This window comes from Sylvia atricapilla, chromosome 3, assembly GCF_009819655.1.
Source record: "Sylvia atricapilla isolate bSylAtr1 chromosome 3, bSylAtr1.pri, whole genome shotgun sequence".
Taxonomy (NCBI): Eukaryota; Metazoa; Chordata; class Aves; order Passeriformes; family Sylviidae; genus Sylvia; species Sylvia atricapilla.
The window spans coordinates 96,655,123-96,677,506 of NC_089142.1; the positions used below are offsets into that span (position 1 = coordinate 96,655,123).

The 22,384-nt window shown below is 42.0% G+C and overlaps 1 protein-coding gene across 6 annotated transcripts in view; it reads right to left on the reverse strand.

The window, feature by feature from the left end:
* The window catches only part of ENAH (ENAH actin regulator), a 90,787-nt gene extending 69,195 nt beyond the window's left edge, over positions 1-21,592 (reverse strand). The window contains exon 1 of one of the 6 annotated variants that reach the window (XM_066316278.1): positions 21,369-21,592. In XM_066316278.1, coding sequence (XP_066172375.1) covers positions 21,369-21,373 — 5 coding nt within the window. In that variant the 5' untranslated portion in view covers positions 21,374-21,592. The remainder of the gene's footprint in view (positions 1-21,368) is intronic. The other 5 variants (XM_066316279.1, XM_066316282.1, XM_066316283.1 and 2 more) reach the window with 5 other exon arrangements.
* Positions 21,593-22,384: the final 792 nt, after the last annotated feature.

Genomic DNA, 22,384 nt, shown 5'->3' on the forward strand with positions numbered 1-22,384 from the left:
CCCAGTTCTTGCACAGTGTAAATCACGCACAGGAGCTGTGCAAGTTTCAGGCTCTTCCCTCCAGCCATAAAAATTACGCAACATGCACTGCCTCTGTGCTAGACACACAAAGAACACTTTTATAGAAATGGTGCCACAAAAATATTACAGACTGCTAGAGCAATCACTAAAGTAACCTGTCAAAAAATTGTCACAATGTTTAGAAAGATCTTCCCTTACTAGTGCAGACCTTTATTTGCTAAAAGGAATGAATTGGAAGGTGCTGTTTGGATTCTCTAAACTCCTTCATCTACATATCCACCTAATCCACGGTGAGGAAAACTAACAATGCCCTTTTGGTCTTAGGGTAGCACAAGTAACATGATTGCTCCTCCTTTTCATTTTACTTGCAAAGAAATATATTCACTCTACTGTACTGCATACCATAAACCAGGCTGCTTTAACAGAAGCAGAACTCACAGTGACAGGGCAAAGGGAAGCAGTTGCAAATGTGAACTTCTAATTTAACTTCATGTAAATAAATCCCTACCACCCTAAAGGTTAAAAAGTTACATACAAAGATAGTGAATTTCTGGACTTTGTTGCCACAGGAAGTTACGGAGAGAGATAAGATCAGCAAGCTACAAAGGAATTAGAGGAATTCATGGGTAACAGGTTCTCAAAAAATAATAATAAAAAGGAATCTATAGGCATGTTCCAAAACACCTCAAAACAGACAATGGATTCCAGGGTTCTGGCAGAGGGAGAGGAAAAGACATCCCTAAGGGGCTGCTGGCAATTTCTTCCAAGCAGCCTCTCCTATTGCTACTCTCCAGGATGGTGTATGGGACTACACTGATCAGTGGTCTGACCCAGCAGGGCACTTCTCCAATTTTAATGCTACTTTAATACTAAAACCTCTGTAGTTTGCACAAAACCTAACCCCTTCCATAGGCAGGGAATCACAGAACCTTGGTGTCTTCTCTTGTTTAAATTACACATCCTGTTTTCTTTGTTTTGTTATCAAAGCAGTTAAATCTAAGATAGGAAGCAAAGTCTTTTAGATAAAAAGTCATTTTCTATTGTTTTTAGTAGTCAGAAGGAAGTCCCAGTTTAAATAAACAGCAACTCTGCCCAGGGATCACCACTGGAGAAATGCTGGAAAGCTTGCTTTCTTAATCTGACATTAATTTTAGATGTAACAGCTTTCAAACCTATTTGAATTATTTCATAAGAAATCTACTGCTACACTACCTTTGATATATTTTTATTTAATATTTCATAACAAACCAACCAACCCAAATCCAGTCCCTACAAGCTCTGTTTTCTGGTTACGAGGTAATACCAGAAAAGCACTGCTCCATGACCCTCTGAGAGCAGGCTATCAGATGTAAGGAATTCAGAAAGCACAATGCAGAGTAAGACTGAATTTGAGACAACTAACAGATCTGTGAGCTCTGTGAAGAAACTGTGGGGAGTATCCATATCCAAATTTTATGCTGAAGAGAAAATAAAAGAAAGAAGAGACGACGACCTCAGGAGCAAAGGAGCACGTGTACGTGTGCTAGCGAGGCTGGTGTGTTTACAGGCGAGATGTGACAAAGTTGCCCTCATTACTATCACACACACAGTGTTTAATCTCTGTGGTAAGGAATTATCCAGGAAAAGCGCTTAGACTTCCAAGAGACACTAAACCCAACAGGAAAGCTGAACACAGTGAACTTTACAAGCTTGCAGGGAGACACTGCCTGCAGTCCTCTGAAGAATTTTAAAGCAGTCCCAACTACATAAGTTATGATCTCCCACATCTCAGCTCCCCCACGGCTACTAAAAGGATGGGAAGTTTGACAATCCTATCACCTTTAACTACTCAAGACACACAGCAGTGTCAGGCCAGACCCGCTGCAATGTCAAAAGAGAAAAACAACTCCAGCTCTTGCTTCAGCTGGAGAGCTAACAATAGATGCAGTGCATTCCACGGATCAAACAGAGCTGCAAATAATCCCAGCATTTTTTGCCATGGTCACACGGAGTACACAGGCTGTCACCAAAGTTCTCCCCAAACCAGGGAAATACCAGGGGAAGTCTTGGGGCTTCTGTAGCCTGCAGTCACTTTTTAAAATGGCTTTTTACACTATTATCTCTGAAGATGAGCAAATAGATTCTAAAGTGGTTTGAGCCAACCAAGCCTTACCTAAACCACAGAGCAAGGTATTCTTAAGCCAGGAAACAAAAAATTCTCATTTTTAGACAGTAACCTGTTTTGCAAACGAGGCACATAAAAGATTTTTTTAAATGCAGACTAAATTTAGGATTGATATTTCAGTCGCAGTTTGTCTAATTAGTCCCCATCACAGGAAAAAAAAATAAAGATCTCTAGAGGAATAAAATGTTTTTTAATTGTTTTAATTAACATTAAAAAAGTTATTCCATTAACTTCAAAATTTTTAGGAAAAGAACGGCAAAAAAGCAGATAACCGTTTCAGACAAAAATTCTGCTTCTAATTTCTACAAAGCTTGCAATGAAATACAATTTTACCAAGTACTAGACTTCACTCATCAGCACTTAGGTGAAGCTTAGACAAAGCACTGATCAGGTAAGCCTTCATAACAACATTTATTTTGACCAAGCATAATTAAATTCCAAAACCTTGAGCTAAGTCATAGGTAAAACACAGTGGTTTTGTTAAAAACCACTACCAATCAAGTCCTCTTCAGCCTATTCCATTTTTCAGAAGCAGCTCCACAATTGCTGGGCTGTAAAGATGGCCTTGTGGATGTTCTCCTTTTCCCATCAACAGGTATCAGTAATCCTACAATCACCACCTGGAAAGCATCCTTGGCAGAAAGCTGACAGAAAGACACTCACTGCCAAATGAACATTTGTTTCATTAAGAACACCACTGAGAGAGGTTTAAAATGCAAGTATCTATTTGAGGTTTTCACTTGTGCCTTTGCTGGCCCCATTGATTAAGGTGTGCAGCCGGGAGCAAAAGGCAGCGCTCGTTTTTGAAAGGTACATGATGCTCCTGATAGGAAAACCAGCCACTTACCTCACACCTCTGGATTTTACTTAGAACAGTAAGTTAAGCTCTCTCTGTACATGGAATTTGCTGGATAAAAGCTTGGGCACTCTCCCCACTCCCGTTCCTCTTTTGATCTGTTTTTACATACTGTCTATGAAGCGTTTTAAGCCTAACACCCAATAGGGAGACAAGCAGCATGAAGTTACTCACTTAAGCCTGAAGACACTCTGCAATGTACAGGAGACAAAAAGAATTCCACGAAAAGACCATAACTACACACAGTAGCTTGTTGCAACACAAAAGGAAAGCAAAATGCAAAGGTTCTCACGTTTTCAAGCTGTTTTGCAGACACAAGCGGTTATACTGCCACTTTTTAATAAAAATTCAAATAGTTTCAAATGGAAGTAAATAATCCACGATTACCAGTTTAAAAGCTTATCCCCTAAGTGTACCAAGTAGCTACACAGAAAATTAGTATTTGATAACATTCCAGAAGTATTTCCAACACTTTCAGACAATTATGAAACACAAATAAGCCATGTACAAAGGAGACAAACCACCTGTCTCTTCAGGTAACATTTTTGCTAGGTGCAGAAGCCAGGAGTACTGCTAATTACATCTCAGCAAACCTACGTTTCATGGTACAAAGCTTCTTCAAGCAGAGATTTATTTTCAAGTAAAACACTTTGTTTTAAAAACTAATTAGACTTATAAACTTTATCCTGTACAAGAAAATACTATAAATCACAAAGCATTCTTTAATGCATTAGACTGCCTTAAAGGTTTCTAAACTATACAGATTCCTGTTATGACAGTGGTATACCTCATTCTGATGAAAACATGGAATTGCTGCTGAAAGCCAGAGCAAATTTAAGATTCAGTACAGAACTCTACTACAATCCACTGCAGCAAACAACAGCCTGGGCCAGACTGAAAGGATTTTAATCAGGTGCCTGCAACACACTGGTACCACGGTGAGGGAATGAGATCTGAAGCACAGTGCGGTTGTGTAACTACAGCAAGGAGAGTTTACAGTAAAAAGAGGGTTATTCCTGCAAAACCAACCTCCTCCCCTCTTTCAGGCTATCATCGGTAGGTTGTAGCTCAACATCTTACCCCATAAACTGGTCCACCCTGCTCGGATCCCAAGAGGGTTAATCCTTCACAAAGCAACCCCTGAGCATCACATGGGGAGCTCCCACCAGTCTCATTCTTTAGTCTTTTCTCTGCAGTACTATCAGTGATACCAGCAACAGATTGCTCCACACTGCTTTTTACAAAACTCATTTTCTCAACTGTGCAAAAATTTGCAAGCTTCAACCACTTTTACTGAACTGTTTTATTATTAAAACTGAATCAGTTTTATTCAACTGATTACTTTTTTTGTATATTTTGTGTCTGCATTTACTGTGTACCTTCTCCCCATCAGAAAACCCTGAATGTCATAGCTACAAGCCTCAGTTTTCAGGAGACTGAGTTGCTTGGCTTACACTGAACAGATACAATTCCAAGCTGAGAAATTCAGCAACCTTTTCCACGAAACTGCTATATTTCAGCTGATGTTCAGAACCTCAGCCCATGGAGGGATGTCAATCAGGTTTGCAGAAGCCCGTGGCCCAGTGTTACATCCAGAGCAGATGTGAGGTTTTGAATGGGGAAGGAAGCAGGCTGTCATGTCTATAAAGAACCTATGTTTAACTTCAATCACAAGAAAAACACCAGCATAAACTATTAGTAAAAAACGCCTAAAAAATAAAAAATGCATCTTCAATGCCACTTATGGACTAATGATATCAAATAAGTGTAATTTCCTGCAGTTCTTCTGGAGTCCTACACCAATTACCACAAAGGGCAGATGCTGTCAAATGACTTTGTTCTTGACGGCATTCACAGGGCATTTCTGTAAGAGATGTATACACAAAATTACTGTAAGGAGAGCAGAAAAGGGATTTGAAAACCTTATTCAGACACCAGATGCTACACTCAGAGAAAACATATCAAGTGCAGCTTTGCAATGCCTGCGCTGCAGCAGAACCATAAAGAAATGGAAGAGTATTCTATCAGAGAGGACAGGAGCCCAGAAGAAGATAGAAGCAGGGTAAGAATTCTGACTAATATTGGCATACTGGAAGAGAGACAAGAAAAAACAAGTTCAGGTCTACATTTAGATACTGAACAGATGCAAATCAGTACATGACAGACTGGACAACAATCAGCCTTTGCTTCCAAATGATGATGACCAAATGGAGAATAACAACTCGCAGGAGGTCTTAAAAACAGACCAAAATGAGAGATTAATGAAACTGGTGGGCTAAATCCTGAAAAGACTCAGGAGAAACACAAAGCCTCACACACACTAGAGGTAGCTTCAGAGAGAATAAGCTGATCTGTACTGTCCACAGTTAGTGAGTATGGAAGCTTTAATATACAGAAGGAAGATTTAAATAACCTAGTGAGACAAAACCTCCAAGGATAATTTAGAATGGGGAAAAGTTTCCCAATAGAGGTGATACCATCTCAGATTAAAGATACATTTAAATGAGGTGCCCAATCCTCATTTAAACTGAGAGACGACATACAGACCAGAGCCTGTAGAAAAATCTGCCCAGATGGTCTCTGGCATAATTTTTCTCTGGAGCCTCCAAAGATATAGGCAGAGAACATGTACAGTTATTTTGAAAAGCTGTTCCTTGCTGCTCAGAGGGTACCACAATACCTTCTTCCTTAATAATCAGGTCTACATCTGCCATGTAGCCAAAACTCACAAAAGTGAACCACTTCATCATTTACTGTAGACCAGGTGCATTTCCAATTATCTAAAAGGAGTCACTGAAGTAGACTGTCCCAGTCAGGAGAGCATTGCCCAGCTTTTAATTGTATAGCAAAGGAGTGATCAACTCAGTGCAATCCAAAGCACCTTCAGAGAAAGTCACCAGGTCTAACCTACAAAAAACATCAGGACAATGAACAAACTGTTCCAGTCCTGTTTTAAAAGCTGATGGACAACTATTGATGGATGTTAGCTTGGCTGAAGTTAGCAATTCTGATTAAGCACAGTACAAGGAGAGCACAGATCCCTGGAGTTCAGGTTCTTTCCTGGCAAGCACACCTTGTTATAATCACAGTTTCAGCCTCCTTCATGTGCCTGCTCTACGAACAGGACAAGAACTACCAAGAGTTACAGTGATTTTAGGGAGCATATGTGGCTGACAATCTAGCTGTTTTCCAAATTTATGAGTCCTTCAAATATCATGGCACATTATGTTTGGTCTGTTACTTCCATTTTTAAAGAACATAAAAAATTACACTGTATTCTGGTTAAAAAAATAAGCTTCAAAGTTAAAAAAAAAAGTACATGAGTTAAGAACACCTCAAAGTTCTGGTTGCTTATATATGAAGGAAGGAGTGACTTGCAGTTGTAAAACCATTAAAAAGTCTTAGTTACATACTTACTCCTCTCACCCCTCCCACCTTTTTTCTCAGACTGCCTCTGACTTTGGATAGATGAACTGAGGAGTAAACGAACAGCTAGTAGGTTTCTTCATTATTCAATGTGTAGTGACGTTTTTTGCACATTAATCAAAACTTGTTCTGAATACCAAATTCAGAAGTTATTCACAGTTTAAGCACAGTGTCATAAAATATAGCATTTGAGAACTTCAAACTTGAGTACAGCTTCTTTTTAAGAAATTAGCAAAAGTTGGAAAGTGAAGGAGAAACAGACGGGAAGTTGTTTCCTCCATGGGAGAACTGATGCACAGCAACTGGTGCACCCAGTCTTCTGATGTTGCTCATTTAATCCAAAATGATCTAGAGGCCTTTGTCTTCAGTGGCCATCTAAGATTCTCTCTTCTTTGAAGGACTAAGGTAGATGCTGAATAATTTAATGTTTTGACAGATCAGGTCCACAGTCTTAAGTTAGTCAGTAAGAAAACAAGCCAGGACACAGCTAATGAACACCCCTGACAACTCTCAACCAGCACCAGAGGACAGAAATTCTTTGAAAAGCAAGAAGCAGTCAGTGCTTGCAGAAAACACTGAGCCAAGTCCATGAAATCATCTTATCTTTAAGCAATTCCCTACCTCATTCATTAGAGGCTTTCCAACCTCTGCAACAGAGAAAGACAAATCAAATAAAAAACCCAAACCAAACAAACTAAAAAAAAATAAACCCAAACAAACAAAAAACCAAAAACAAGCAGGCTTCAAATCACCATCTATTTCTACCAGCAAAGCAGAATCCAGGCTCTACTGTAGGGGAGGAAAAAATAGCATTAAATCATTCACACGCTCCAACATCCTTTTTGAGATAATTCTGCTTCTGGTGTATGTATATAGGTATTAATTAATTGACCAAGAACTAGTAGGGTAGTGTCACTGCTCACATATACACAGAGACTGTATTGATTTCGTTTCAATGGCCAAACAGAACTTCGGACCACTGGTACCAAATCTATAAGATTTACCCCAACTCTAATTTCAATCTGGGGAGAAAGATGATGAATATGAAAAGCTGACTGTCTTCTCATAGCCCTGTTTATAGCAGCTGAACTTAACATTTAAATGCTCTTTGTGCTACAACCAGAGTGGTTCCAGAACATCCATGTTCTACTCTGAGTTCCTTTAAGACTTACCTAAGCAGCCTACCAGCACACTGCTTAAAACTTATAGCTCAAATTTCCCAGTTTCCTGGGTATATTCTAGAACTTCTCCATTTACACACTAAAAGAAGTTCATTTCATTAAAGATGAAAATATTATCTCCACAATTAAATTACATTCTGCCCCTGTTCTCAAGAAGCGGAGACATTTTTACCAATTCCTACTGTTTCCTGTGCCAAAAGATAGAACTGAAACAAGCCATCACAGCACTGAAAGTCACAAGCAGTTTTCTCATTCTTGCCGAACAGTTGTGCAACAGAAGCAGAGATCCCTCTTCCCAAAACAGAGAGCAAAAAGCCCCCAAGCATCCCCATCCATGTATTTAAATCATTTCTGTGACAGAGCTCAGGTTCGATCTCACCAAATGCCATAAGAATTTTTTAGGTTGTATCAAGTTTTCTTTGTGTACACAAACGTTTATCGTTGGGCCTGCTCGAGAACGGGCACACAACTCTCTGGCACTGAGGTCTCAATTAAGCATCAGACTACGAGAAAGGCATTTGTGTTACTAAAGGCTGCCTGCTCAATGATGCTTTATAGATTAGAAACACCCCCTTGGCAAAACGAGCAAGAGAACAGTAATGAGAGGTGTTTTGAATCTTTTCCTTGCTTTACTTCAACTCTTTCTTTTGGTTTCTGCTTTATTAAGAAGCCATATGTAAGTATATTTACAATAATATTTAAAAAAAAAACTGCTTTCAAATCTGCTTCAGATTTAAAGACATGTTAGACAGTTCTAACAGCAAGAAAGTGATAGTATTTGATCTGTTAATTTAAGTATCTACCCTAATTTCAGCTTAGATTTTGTGAATTGACTTTCAAAACCCACATGAAAATTCAGAAAACTGACTAAAATAAGATGGATTATTACACGGTATAAACATCATGCCACCTGAGACACAATGCATATGTTACAAAACCACACTATTACAAATCCTCAGTTTTCCAGTTTCTGTATTTCAGACATCTATTATTGCTTGACACACTTTGAAGCAAAGCTCAAATTCACATCTTTCTAGATTTCAAATATTACTTTTGCCTTGTTTTCCACTACAGAACACTAACTAGATTATAAAATAATGCCTTACCAGATGTTGCCATTTGTCCATTACTTAATTACTGGTTCCAGAGCCGCAGAGGGTAATTTTCCCAAACACGCTCTAAACATTTATTCCAGAATCCATTGAGAGCAAATGTACAGAATTTAGATGCTGAGACTGGCTGGGTTTAGCGCTGGGGGGAATGGGGAGGTAGGCAGAGGAGGTATGAACATATTCAAGTATTCAAGTTAAATCTAAGAATTAAAAATTAACCAGATATTTTGGTTTAAAGATCCAGATAGCTAATGCAGATGGCACTTTCTCTGCATCACGTATACGGGTTTTCACAATCGGCAGCCTAATATTTTTTCCCATAGAACAAATTTCTCCCTTTTGAATTGTTGTTAACATGTTGCTTGGCAATGCCATCCCACCTCGGGGAAGATAATCCACCACCCCTTTTTGTCTGCTTAGAAGCCTGAATTGTGTTGCCCAGGTGTCCCATCCATGAGAAAACAAAGAGAGGCTCTGCAAGTGCACTGACGTCACCGCAGCTCCAGCGAGCCCCAGAATAGCAGCTCAAATACATACTTCATACCCCAGTGCTACAGGAAGCCAGAACCATACCCTCCTGCTAAAGTATAAAATGAACGGGCAGAGATATGTGCCGGGAATACCAATTTAATATATCCTGTACTAAGTGACATTCTGTTTGTTGCATAGCAACAGGAATCTACTGCAGAAAAACAATATGGAACTTTTTTTTTTTTTTCACTTGCCAAGCCACAATTAACCCCAGTTTTCCTGAGAAACAGAACATCCACAGCATAAACATTACCTTTGTCACCAGTCCACCGAAGATGCTATCTCTAGCATTTCCTCTGTTCTACATTAAAATGATTCTGTGCATTTAAGTGGCTGCAGGGTATGGTGCTGCCAAGAGAAAATCCCCTGCTGCAGTGCACAATGGCCAGCAAGATCTTAATTCTGTAGCAATGACCAAGAAAAAGTTCTTAGATGCACAAAACTTCCATTCTTAAGCATGAAATGCTTTAGTCATTTTACAATATTTCTGTCATACTACATAAAAAAAATTAAAGCACTCAAATTCTGAAAGAAAAGCCTGTGGCTTTATTTCTAAATGGTTTTGCTTTGCTTTGTTTGGGGAATTGGTTTAGTCTCACAAAATACTAAAAATGAGCACTACCCAAACTACTTTGAATTTAAAATCAGTTTATCTTCAGATTTCATAACAATGTATGTACATCTAAACTCCGTGCCTCTTCATGGGAAAGTTTTTTGTAAGACAGTATGAATTGCATTAGATCTCTCTTTGTTTCCAAAAGAACAAGAAAATTACAATCACTCAAGTGGTTGGGAAATTGATACATTGATACATCATAAGTTACATAAAACTATACACCAGCGAATTGGAGGGAATCTTGTCTCAAGCTGTTTGTTTCTTAGCTAGTTCTTTCTTAAGCATCCTCCCCATTCCCAGATAAGACCAGGGTAATCTTACAGAGAGTTACAACCAAAATACCTGATGAGTGGGCTTTGGGGAGAGCCTACACTCACCCCAAGCACAGACATACTCAAGGACTGGGAGGTTAGCTCAATTCAGGAGGAAAAAGCAAGTGAGATTTCAAATATATGGATTCCAAATCTGTTGAATTTGAGTACCAGTTGAGACTGGTACTACACAAATCACCAAACCTGCAAGGATTCCTCACTGTTACATGAGCAGTCTTCATATTGAGGTTTTCTTTTTATTGTTGGGGCAGGGACCACAGGAACAGGAGTGGTTGCTTGCTATGCATCTGCCCTAAGAAAAGGAGGCATGGAAATTCAAGGCAAGATATCCAGGGTACTCAGAATTGGCTTAACAGTACACTCCTCTATCCTGTGGTAACCGGGAATTTCAACAGGGAAAAAATCAAATCCTGCTATTAAGTATTAGTCATGTCTAAAGATGCAACCCTTGCAATGCAATCCACTTCTAGCTGCATCTTACAAATTTACTATACAAAAGTCACATCAGTGACCAAGCCCATGTCTTCACAAAAATAACAGGGATGGACTCTTTAAAAAAGGCATTCCAAGCATCCTTTTCTCCCAGTGATTTCCAGTAGTCAGATGCTTCAAATGAAAATATATCTTCATGCTTTACATGGAACAGAGCATTTGAAAAGTATTTTCACAGGTTTACTTCCTGAGATTGCCCTCTGCAATGCAATCTCCACTTTCTTTATGCAGACATCATCTTCGTTAAGTAATACAAAACCAAATAGCAATTTAACTATGTTCTACAGCTGCTAACCTGTTTTCAAGCACCCAATTCTTTAATTTCTGAAATAAGAATGACACAAAATATTGCTATGAGATCGGACATCAGAACTATGAGTTTCCTATAAAAAAATAAACCACACAGTAACATTTACCTGTATCTGCAATGTGCCTGCAACAATCCACACAAATACAAAATCTCCACATGGTGTCTCCAAAGAATTGAGCAACTTTCTGAAGAATTCAGCCCTTGGATGTGTGAAATTGCCCGTGTCCTGTTCCCCACCACTGCAGCAGGTGATTTAATAAAGGTATTGCCTCTCCTTATACAACCTTTGTCATGTTTATAAGCTTAGAGCAACACAGCTACAGCAACAGTATTCATAACCTGCAAGGCAACCCTTGTGTTTGTCTTACTGCCATCCATCTGTGGATTCAGCTATTGTTGGAAACAGTGACAATTACAGGAACACAGACTTGTTCTTTCAGTGACTAAGAAAGGTAACAAAATAAAAGGAATACCCTTTGGTTTCAAAGTCACCTTTATAGTGTGCCAAAGAAGAAGCCTGAAGCCACCCTATTCCTCCAAATTTTATGATGAGACTACTCGAAGCTACTGCCAGAATACAAAATCAAGTCCCTGAGTGCAGCAGTCCAGATTTCTTCGCCTCACAACTTAGAGGCAAGGTCAGATGTAAAGTGCAGCAGTAATCATTCTGAGGAAAATTCATATATGAAGCAGTTAACACAGCTGATCACCAAATTAAAGGCTGCTGCACTCATCACACCACACTGTGGAAACCAGAACAATGGTACCTTGTTCAATCCTTCGGACTGCAGCACGAGATCTTTAAGATGCAAAATCTATTTGACTTCTTTGATTTGTTTACTGCTTTGGTCTTTTTCCTCAAGTAAAAGTAGGAACATCTTTTACATCTCAAAGTAAAAATTTTCATCCAAAAGCCACTATCGCATGTCCACTCAGTAGCTAAAAAAGGAAACCACTGAAATGGTACAAAACTGTGACAGTTCTGGCTTCTTTTTCTCTGCCAAGGTACAGGGGAAACCAAGGTTTTGAGTTCGGACTTGGATGTTTATTATTTCTTATCTATTTACAGACTCATGAGCTGTGAACCCTAACTAGCGAGTTAGAGAAATGAGATAAAATGGAGTACCTCTGACTCTTTCCAAGGTTATTGTAGTGATAATCACCCAATAATGAGATGATACCTACATTATTTATACTTTTGACCCAGTAATGACCACCCAAGGCCTGCAATGAGGACCTTTTTCACCCAGTTACAGAAAACCACCTCAATCCATGAAGAAGGAGGAAGAAGGTGAAGGAGGACCTAGACAAGGCCTAAAGTCCTCTATCTTGACTCACATGTATTACTATATACTAAAATCTTAAATCTAAGTTTTGCAGCCTGTAAGATCACACAACACTACTCAAACCACACACTCACAGCCCCTGTGCTATCACTCAATCTCGGGAGCCTGTTCCAAGGCCTCAAGTCAAACGTGGTGCTTGCTTGAGGGCCAGTACCTTTTAACACTGAAAGCCTGAAATTTTCAGCCTCCAGGGTTCCAACAACAAAACCTCATTCTTAATTGCTCTCAAAAACACATAACACTAAAGAAGCAGCTGAACTACTGGATTCAGCTTGTGCTTAAGTTCCAACACTTACTACTCAAGTGCTCTAATCATTCATCTCCTCGTCCTCCTCCTCATGGTTAGACACAGGTTCCCTGCGAGTTTTCCAAAATGGACTGCTCTCCTTCTCTTGGTCAGAACAACGCTGAACTGCAAAGGTCTTTGATTCTTCCCTCAGCCCTCAAACAGCAGCCTCTAACCAAGAGAAAAAAGCTACTAGAGACAGATCTACTGTCTCCAGACTCAGCTTCAGACCAGATGGTTCATATCTGACTAGGAGAGCAGTCCCGTGTTCCAAATAGGTTTATTTCATATACATACATCTTCCTGCACCATTCTCCTGTTCTACTCACACTAACGTGATTCAACTAAGTAGATGGGTGTATAACAATAAATTAAAATATAATACAATCTCTGATTATATTCAGACATTTCTATCAAAGCAGAAGTATTCTGAACTAGGAAAAAGTACCTCTAAATATAATTTAAAAATAATAAATCAGTATTTCTGCTAGAGTAGTACATAACCAAAACCAAACCATACCTGTTCTTAAGTAGCATGTTCATATACAAATGCAAAGCTTCAATACTGATCATTTTCCTAGTGCTGTCATTCGCTATTTTGATTCATTATCTCTGCCAAAATTAGGCTCATTTGGATTAAGTGTCACTGTTTTGTCAGTCTGGCCACACCATTTATTTCAGACAATAGGTAATTATGTTTATTCTGAAGTTGTAAAGTCCATTTACCATCATCCACAGTAGCCAACTGCAGACTTCTAAAAACAGGCTTTGCAAATGCATTCAAGAACACAGTACAAGTTTTCTAGGAAAGCTTCACTGTGTACAGTTTTAAATACAAATCCAACAAGTTTTGGTTTTTTTTAACAAATCTGTTTTATTAAACTTAGACTGGGTACTCTTAAAGAAGAGTCAGCATTGTTTAATGGACTAAGGCTTCCCAAAAGGATCATAACCTTTCCTCAAATATCAACAAGAGTTCAACACAGGAGATACAATAAAAGGTGTACACATCACTGTGCACTGTTTATAGAAGACTCCAAGCTTTGAAAAGAAAGCAAAGGGCAAAGAGATTTTTATAGAACAGGAAGACACAGGGAGAAAATAAGTTTTCAAAATGAGTAGCAGTGTTTAATGTTCATTGTAATGCATTACTGACATGAACAACATACACTAGAAAAGGAAAATTCTTGCTCGCCTGGAGCTGGAAGCTTGGAACCTGAAAAAAGGCACATATTCAACGTAAGTTATTTGAAGAACTAGTGATTTTAGGCAGCAATACAACCAGGTTCAATGCCCAGATTTACTCAGAGCATATGTTTAAGTCACATTTGTAAAACCAACCAGAAAGCTGAATGGAACCTAAAACTACCAACCTCCTCCTTCCACCAATGCCAGTAAAAATACCACTAAATGCAGCAGTACTGGAAGTTTTGTTGGAAATACATGAACTACAACAGAATCTTAAATCGTCTTTCCATTTAGTACTTCCATTTTCAATCCCATATGATAAGGAAAAAAATGCAACTTCAATGGAAAGCTCCACAAAATATAAATTTGTATCAGACATGAGCACATATGAAGACATACTGGTGTATACAACAGAAATAGAAAAGTGTTCACCAGGATCCAGATGAGATCACAATAAAACACTACCTGAACTACATGCCCTTCAAAGCATTTCAGTTTAAAAGCTGCTTTCACTGTATTTCACCAGCAATAAACTGACACCAGTCAGTGGACTAAAAAAAGATTTAGGCATTAAACTACATTTTAGGCAATTGCTTTAAGGACACACATAGAAACTGATTTCCTCTAAAAAGAAAGTTTAAATATTTCTTTACTTGTTATAAACCCACAACTGATGTGTAATACAGGTTTTAGCCATACCAGTGATTCTCTTGCTCTTTTACCATTCTGTTTAATTCCAGGTTTTAAAAGTTCTTCTGTTTTGAACTACGTGGCATGTATTCTAGAGCAAACAACAATCTTGCCTCACCTTCTGTATGGAATTTACAGTAAATATAGATTACTTTGTAATCCAGTTCAGGAAACAGAAATTTCAAATTTGTGAAGGAAAGACAATGAAAGAACAATTTCAAACAAAACTCTTCCAATTGTGTTTGTGCTGCAAATTAGAAGTTAGAAGTTTATAGAGTTATTTCTGGCAGTACACCAGACCAGTAAAGTAGCATTTTTTGTATCACCCTCTGGAGTGCAATCACTTTCTGCTTCTTTCTTTCTCCCATACTTCACCTGGTGTCAGCACCTTTCTTTACCATAATTAAAAAAAAAAAAAAAAAAAAAAAGAAAAAAAGAAAAAAAGAAAAAAAGAAAAAAACCCATGACACCAACCCACACACAAAGAAGCAGACCAATTCTGGACTAACTGAAAGCATTTTTATTATTCATCTTTAACATAAAACAGCTTTGCCTGGAGAATTTTCAATATGTGAAACTAAGGGCAGACTTTGTTTTTTTTTTTTTCCCCTGAATAATGACAGTGTTTTCTTTTAATGAGCCTTGCCTAAAGATTACCCACAGAGACAAGAGTCGCACTTCAATTCTTCGCATTAACTTGTGCATTGATTCCCAAAACATGTGCTTATTACAAGCAGTTCAACTGGAAAGACTAATCCGAAGAGGATTGACACATCATCTCACATCCCACTGAACAGTCCCATTTTCTCCACCAGGCTGTCACCAGCATTTGGGCAGGAGACCCAGAAAGATGTCACATCACCTCCCCAGCAGCAGTTCCATAAGCCTCCCATAAGTGCCTACAGAACCACAACATTAGGAGCAGCACACACCACCACATAACACCATCAGAGGCTGGTAAGCACAACATTCCCTTCTGGAACACATTTAACATTAGCCATGAAATAGCTACAGTGAAGGAGACTTGCAATACATGAGAGCAGAGGAGAGGTTTAGCCATTAGGAGAACAATTTATTAGGAGTATTTGAAGTAAAATTCAGTATTTTCCTCTACAACCAGTATTGGCATGACGCATTTTCAAATTAGACTCAACTACTTAGATACACGTTTTTATTTCTCATGCAAGAAAATTTGAAAGTTAAAATAAGGTGGTGCAGCTATTTCTAAAAGGGGAAAAAGTTTCTGTATATTATTTAACCAAAAAAGCTCCACACAAACCATGTTTTTTTCCAGATCTGTGAGAACCCATGGGAAGTTAGGGCAGGAAACGCACAGCGGGGACACACAGTAACTGCTCCTCACCTGGCACATTTACATACAGGCAGATACAAAAGCACCTTCACTCCCGCATCGATCCCAAGGGAGATTCTAACAGCCCAAGAACACAAAGTAGTTGTATTGAATTCCCAAGGACTGGCAGGGCAAGGTGGGGAGCGAGAGTGAGCTAGGCACCAACAAATATCACAGCTGATAGTTCAGCAAGGCTGATGTGACTTCAGTCTCGGCTACATTTCATTTGAGCTACTACTAGAAGTCAATTTTTTTTTAATTGAACGTAAAAAGCACATCTCTTCTGCTCTCTCTCACCACTACAGCACTCCTAAAACCTGAAACATGCCTGGATGTTTAAAGAGCTGGCACATGTATTTCTCCACTGCTGAGTGGAAGCAGGCATGAACTGTCAAAAGCAATTCTAGATGAAAGGTCAAAGCAAAGAAGGGAATAATATCTGTTTCACAAAATACATTTGCTCTCTCTAGTAATGAAAGCAAATGACTCTATCCAGTGGTTCAATAACCTACTTCTATAATAGTTCCACATGAGCTGCCCTGGCATGGCAAGAAGCAGCCCTCATTACAAAGTATTTCCAATCACATGCCTAAGGCAGCGCCGAGAGACGTCACTTAGGGCAAAGCATCCACTGAAACAGGTGCCGGGAGAAAAATGTTTCTGCTTTTTATGGAAGTGGAGAAAAAAGGCTTTTAGGCTATAGTGGCCTGGAGCAGGATGCCAACTAACTCGCTCTTGTTTTCTGACCTCCAACAGCAAACATGAAACCCTGAATCAGAGTCAGGAAAAAACTTGCACATGCCCTTCCAGAGTGCATTCCTGAATTATACACACTCCCGGACTGTTTCTAATTTTTAGAGGCTGACAACATAATTGCTAAGAGGGTCATAAATAGCTTTGTCTAAAAAAATCATATTCTCATTCCTGCACTCTCCATTCACATGGTAATTTTTTAAAGATTTATACTTTTACTAAGAAAATAATTCACTAAACTATCCAGAGGCCTTGCGGGCAAAACAGCTGTCAGATCCCATATCAGGTGGGCAGAAACAGCCTGTCCAAAAATTACTTGCAACTGTCACAAATAAAGTGCAAGCTAAAGACCACACTTCTATCAGACAGATGACTCAGTCCATCTGTTAGTTTACTTAAGAACAAGGAAAGTAACCTGAATTCTTGGATCCACCTGAAAAAAAACCCTGCCCACACCACCAATTTTCCTCTTGAGATACAAGCAATTTTAGGAAATGTATTGCTTGCAGTTATGCACATCCAGTCTAATTTAACTGCCTGCTTGCACTTCCAACATTTTGTCAAATATTTCTCAAACTAAATTAGGCTTCCGATTTCAAATACACCATTCAGGCAAGTATTAAAACTAAAGGCACAATTCCAACGAGTCACCTTATGTAGCCAACAATAACTTCATGTCACCATCAAATTGATGGCCTTGCTGCTGTGCTATTTCACCACCTTAAATAACTGCAGGTTTTGCAGCAGACTGAACTGTACTATTGTCACTAATAATGCTCCTGTATGCCCACTTCCCTGGAAACCCCAGGAAACACGTGTGGGCTCCTTCAAGAATTCCTAGTCCTAATGAAGGTACATGTTTTGTTACTTCTGCCGTGGGCTTTCATTCAGTAAACAGTGAGTCTGTATGGTATTAGTTTTCTCAGCACAACACTTAAAATATAATGAAGGCTTATCAACCCAGGCATAAAATATGCTGACTTTTAAATAATAACGTGAAGTGCGTTCTGTAGCAACATACTTGAGCAGAAAAGCTGCTGATTGTAAGCAAATAGAAATTTCAGTGTGGCTTAGAGACCACAAATTCAGCTACCTTTTTAGCTTGAAAAGACAAGTGAGAATATGACACGACTTTTCAGAAAAGGCAAAATCTATAAAAATTTTGCTGTTTGCTTCATCTAAACACGGAATTAAATTCACATATGTATGATCTGCACAGCAGCCCATCATAAATACAAATTATTATACTGGGCTCTGGAAACAGTCAAATTTGAAATTTCTTTAAAATACTGTTTCTTTCCTAGTTCTTGGGAACTTGAGTATTGAAACTCGACTAAGCAGTCTGCTTTCTGACCAGCACACTAATGAAAAACAATTCTTTCCCACACAAAGAAATGGATGTAGTAATCCCAAGAGAAGGCTCTACAGTTTCATTTTTAAAAAGTCGGTATCTTGTAAAGCTCATTTATTTTTATTGGAGTTAACACTCTAAATGAGCCTGATACGAAGAAAAAAAAAAAAAGGTAATTCAGTTAACCTTCATTGTAGTATCCCAGCTCTAGCAGCAGAGTTGTGTTTACCAGCTCCCGTAATACAGACTCCAACATATGCTACAATAAAAGTCTGTTCACACACGTTCTTCTTGTACAAATACGATAGGAAGTCATGTTACTACGAGAACAGGGGCACCAAACTCTGCTGTTACCTACATCTTCACCACCTCTTCCCCCCACCATGTTCCAGAGGTGAATAAAAACCTCACTGAATATGCCCACTCCTGGATACCTATTATAATGTAAGTGCTTTCAGGAAACTCTATTAGGGGCAGCACTTTTGTCAGCTAACCAGAGTACAAAGAGAGCAACAGGTGTTCATGGGAATCAGATGTTTACCTAGGGCAGGAGACACAGATACACACAGCCCTGAATAGGGCTATCCTCAACCAAGTAACTTCATACTTAGGCTAGACCATTTAACCGGGATATTTAATATTCAGAGTTCCTCTGCAACCTAAAACCCCTAACAGATGTTATTCAAATAGCATATCATTTCAATTTGAATACAAAGCAGACTTCTGCAAGAATTAATTCGTGTGTAGTGTCGGTGTTTGTGTCTTACAGAATTGCTGATTGTTTTAACATTCAAAGATGCTCTTCACAATGATGAAGACAGAAGAAAAACCAGTTTGCTTTTTGGTAACTGACCAGCTAATCATCCAGCCAAGATGCAAGATCTTAACACAAAATCATCAGAATTAATTCAGGGTCATGATGGCCGAAGCATAGCCAAAGCACAGGAAAGAAAATGAGGGTGCTTTCCCCCTCCCCATCCCAGTACATCTATTTATTTTTTTATTCTTTGGAGCACCAGCTGTGTACTTACCTGCCCAACAGCAATGACAGAATGCAGTTTACTCATTCCAAGACACCATCAACATTGTGCCAAAAGTACATTTTTAATATAAACTGCTAAGATTTAACAGCACCTGCAAACAGAGGAGCTATGTATGAAATGCTGGTTGCTTGTCCATTCTACCTCGTCACTCCTCACCCATCAGACCTTGCCTTGACCAGCAAATGCACATGAAAAATCATTGCCTGAACAAAATACAGCATGAAGATATTGTTTAAACATGCTTCAGAAATATACCACCAACCATAGTCTAAACAAGTCCAAAGAGAGAGCGTGCAATGAAAGCTTGCCATTGCACTGGAGTCGGACCAATTAAACAAAACTGAGAGAATTTAATAGTGCCTCTATAGAGAGAAAATACTTCTTTAACCACATCATTTTTCTAGCCTGCGTAGTTTAATTGGTACAGCTTGTTTCTTTTTTTCCAGAGGGCTGGAACCAAGCGTTCTAGAAGTCAGTTTCCTTTGAAACACCCCATGAGCACTCACCAGAGCGACCCTCCAAATCACAACTGCATCTCCCCTTTACCAGCTTGATGCTCTGCAGGCACGAGCAGGTAGAAAGCTTCAAGGCCAAGAATATATTCATTTACCTACATTTACTCACTGCTGCACGTCAGCTAATCAAACATCTAAATAAGCAACCTAAGGGTAGGTTCAACCTCGACACTTTCCTGTTGTGCTGGTTAAGAGAAATACTTGTGCTCCCTCCAAGCTGGCACAAGTCCTAGCACACATACAGTTACACCAGTGAACAGAGAGACTCTTGCTGCTATAGCTCACTTCACTCAGCATCACCCGAACAATTCAAGCACTTTTTGCCAGCACGAAACCCAAACTCACACGGGGCTTCCCAAGGTATTTATGCCAAGTCTTGCTCGATTAGCAGAATTCATTGTGCTAAAGGCTGTCAAGATAATTTAAAAGAACACCTCTGCTTCAAGGATCTGGATACAAACCGTAGGTTTTCCAAGCTGTAACTTTTCATTTGCAGGGTATCTGACTTCTACATGAGCAACATGAATAACCGAAAATAAATTACCACAAGACAAAACAAAGCTTAAAATAACGTAGGACATAAATACCTACAGTTAACAAAGAAAACTAGTGGGAAATACAGGAATACAATTCTAAACAAAACAGCAGGAAGATTGTTCCCATGCTTCCCGCTGCAACGCCACCTTTTCCATTGAAGGTGCACTGAAAAGGGGGAACCCTCATAGGGCAAAAATTTATTTTAGGATTTTCCTGTAATTTACAGGGAATTCTAACGGCTCATCGGTTTTATGCAGCAGAGGAATTTGCCGACTTCGATCACGCAAATCTTGCTGGACCTCTACTCCAAAGGACCTCACGACTTACAGTCGCGTCTTTAAGACAAAGAAGGTTCATATCCAACTGTAAGGCAGACAATAACTTCCAGGCGAAAAAAAAAAAAGGCAGGCATGAGTAACTCGTTTCCCCAGCTGTCTGAGCGAGGGGCAGGCCTCCAGGGAGCACGGCGTCCCCGAGCAGCCAGACCAGCGCTCGGCCACCGAGCCGCATTTCTCACCGGGTCCTGCACCAATCCAGAAAGGAGATTATGGAAACAGAACAGGCGCTAAAAGCGAGCCGGGGGGAGGATGGCGGGGGGAAGGGGGGGACGGGCCGGGGAGGCAGAAAATCGCCTTCAAATGAATGAGCCGGCGGGGAGCGGGAGTTCCCGGCGGGAAGGCAGCAGGCACCCACCTCCCTCCTGCCGCCCCCAGCCGCGGCCACCTCTGTGTTTACATCCCGAACCTCCAAACGCGACACTTTCCCGGCTGCCGAGAGGGGGATCCCCCCTCCCTCCTTCCCCCCCCCCCCCCCGGCGCCTCTTTATTGATTACCGAGGGAAAAGCCCAGCTGCTGCTGCAATGCAACACGCGCCGGGTAAGGCGGAGGGGAAGGGGGGGAAAAAATCACCACCGGCAGAGAAAGAAAGGAGACGGGCGCCGGGGGCTCACGCCGTGCCCGGCCCGGGGGAGGCGCCGGAGCGGGGCCGTCCCCCGCCCCGGGCCGGGCCCCGCCGCCGCCGCCCCCCGACCGCAACTTCGCCGCCGCCGCGGGGGGACGGGGACGGCGGGCCGCCCTTCCCCCGCCGCCACTAACAATGGGCCCTTCCCCCACCGCGGGGCTCCCCTCGGCCCGGCCCCCTCCCCCGCCGCCGGCCGATCCCCCCGGCTCCCATTCCCGTTCCCGGCCGTGCGCCGTCCGAGCCGGGGGGCGCGGAGCATCGCCCCCCACCCCGCGCCCGCCGCCCGCTCCGGAGCCGGCCGCTCACCTCATGGTGCCGCCCGCGGTCGGGGAGCCGCTCCCGCTGCCTCGCTCGCCGCGCTGTCTCCCCCGCCCCGCTCCGCTGCTCGCCGCGTCCCCGCAGAGCGAGACCCCCGGAGAGCGAGACCCCCGCCCGGCAGCGCCGCCCGCCCGCCCGCTCCGCCGCTCCCTCCGCCGCCGGGCCGGGCCAGACCACCGCGGGGAGCCGGGGGTGGGAGGGGACGGGAGAGGTGGGGGAAAGGGGCGGGGAGGAGCGAACCACCGCGCGGGAAGGGCGGGGGGAAAGGAGGAGGAGAGCGAGAGCGGGCGGGGGCAGCGCGGGGGCGGCCGGAGACACCGGCGGGGCCGCGGGAGCGGCGGGGGGCGCGGGAGCGGCGGGCGGGAGGAGGAGGAAGGCGGGAGGGAGGGAGGAAGGGGCGGGCGGCGGAGGCCGCGCCCACCGCCGCGCTGTGCCCGGGCGGCTCGCTGGGGCTCGGCGGCTCCGGCGCGGGGTGGCGGGGGCGGAGGGACGGGGCGGCCGCAGGTGAGGCGACGGCTCCTCCTCGGGAGAACCGCCCGCCCGCGGCGGCTTCTTCCCCGGCGGCCTCGGGAGTCGCCCCGGAGCGGAGGGGCGGGATGGGTTCCCCGGGAGCCGTGTCCCGGCCGGCGGAGCCCGGCGCCTCCGGTGTGAGCCCCTCCATCCGTCCGCAAACCCTTCCCCTCTCGGCCCCGCGCTGCCTGCACCGGGCTCTGTCCTGCCGGGAAGCCTCGCCCGGTTCAGCGCTGTCGGTGCGGGAGGGAACACGCGGCCCCCGAGCCCCTCTGCCCGAGCCCGGCAGGTACCGACAGGCGACAGGTCCCGGAGCCGGTGGTCTAAGCCTTTTTCAGGAATACCGGAATGTTCTTTCTGCATTTTTCGGTAGCCCCGCGCCTGTCCTAAGTGTAGATTTACGTCCTGCTTTCGGTACCCGCAGTGGACCCAGCACACCGTACAAGTAACTTTACCCCAGCTCGTGTTCGGCTCCTTTCTGTCTGCTAGCGAGT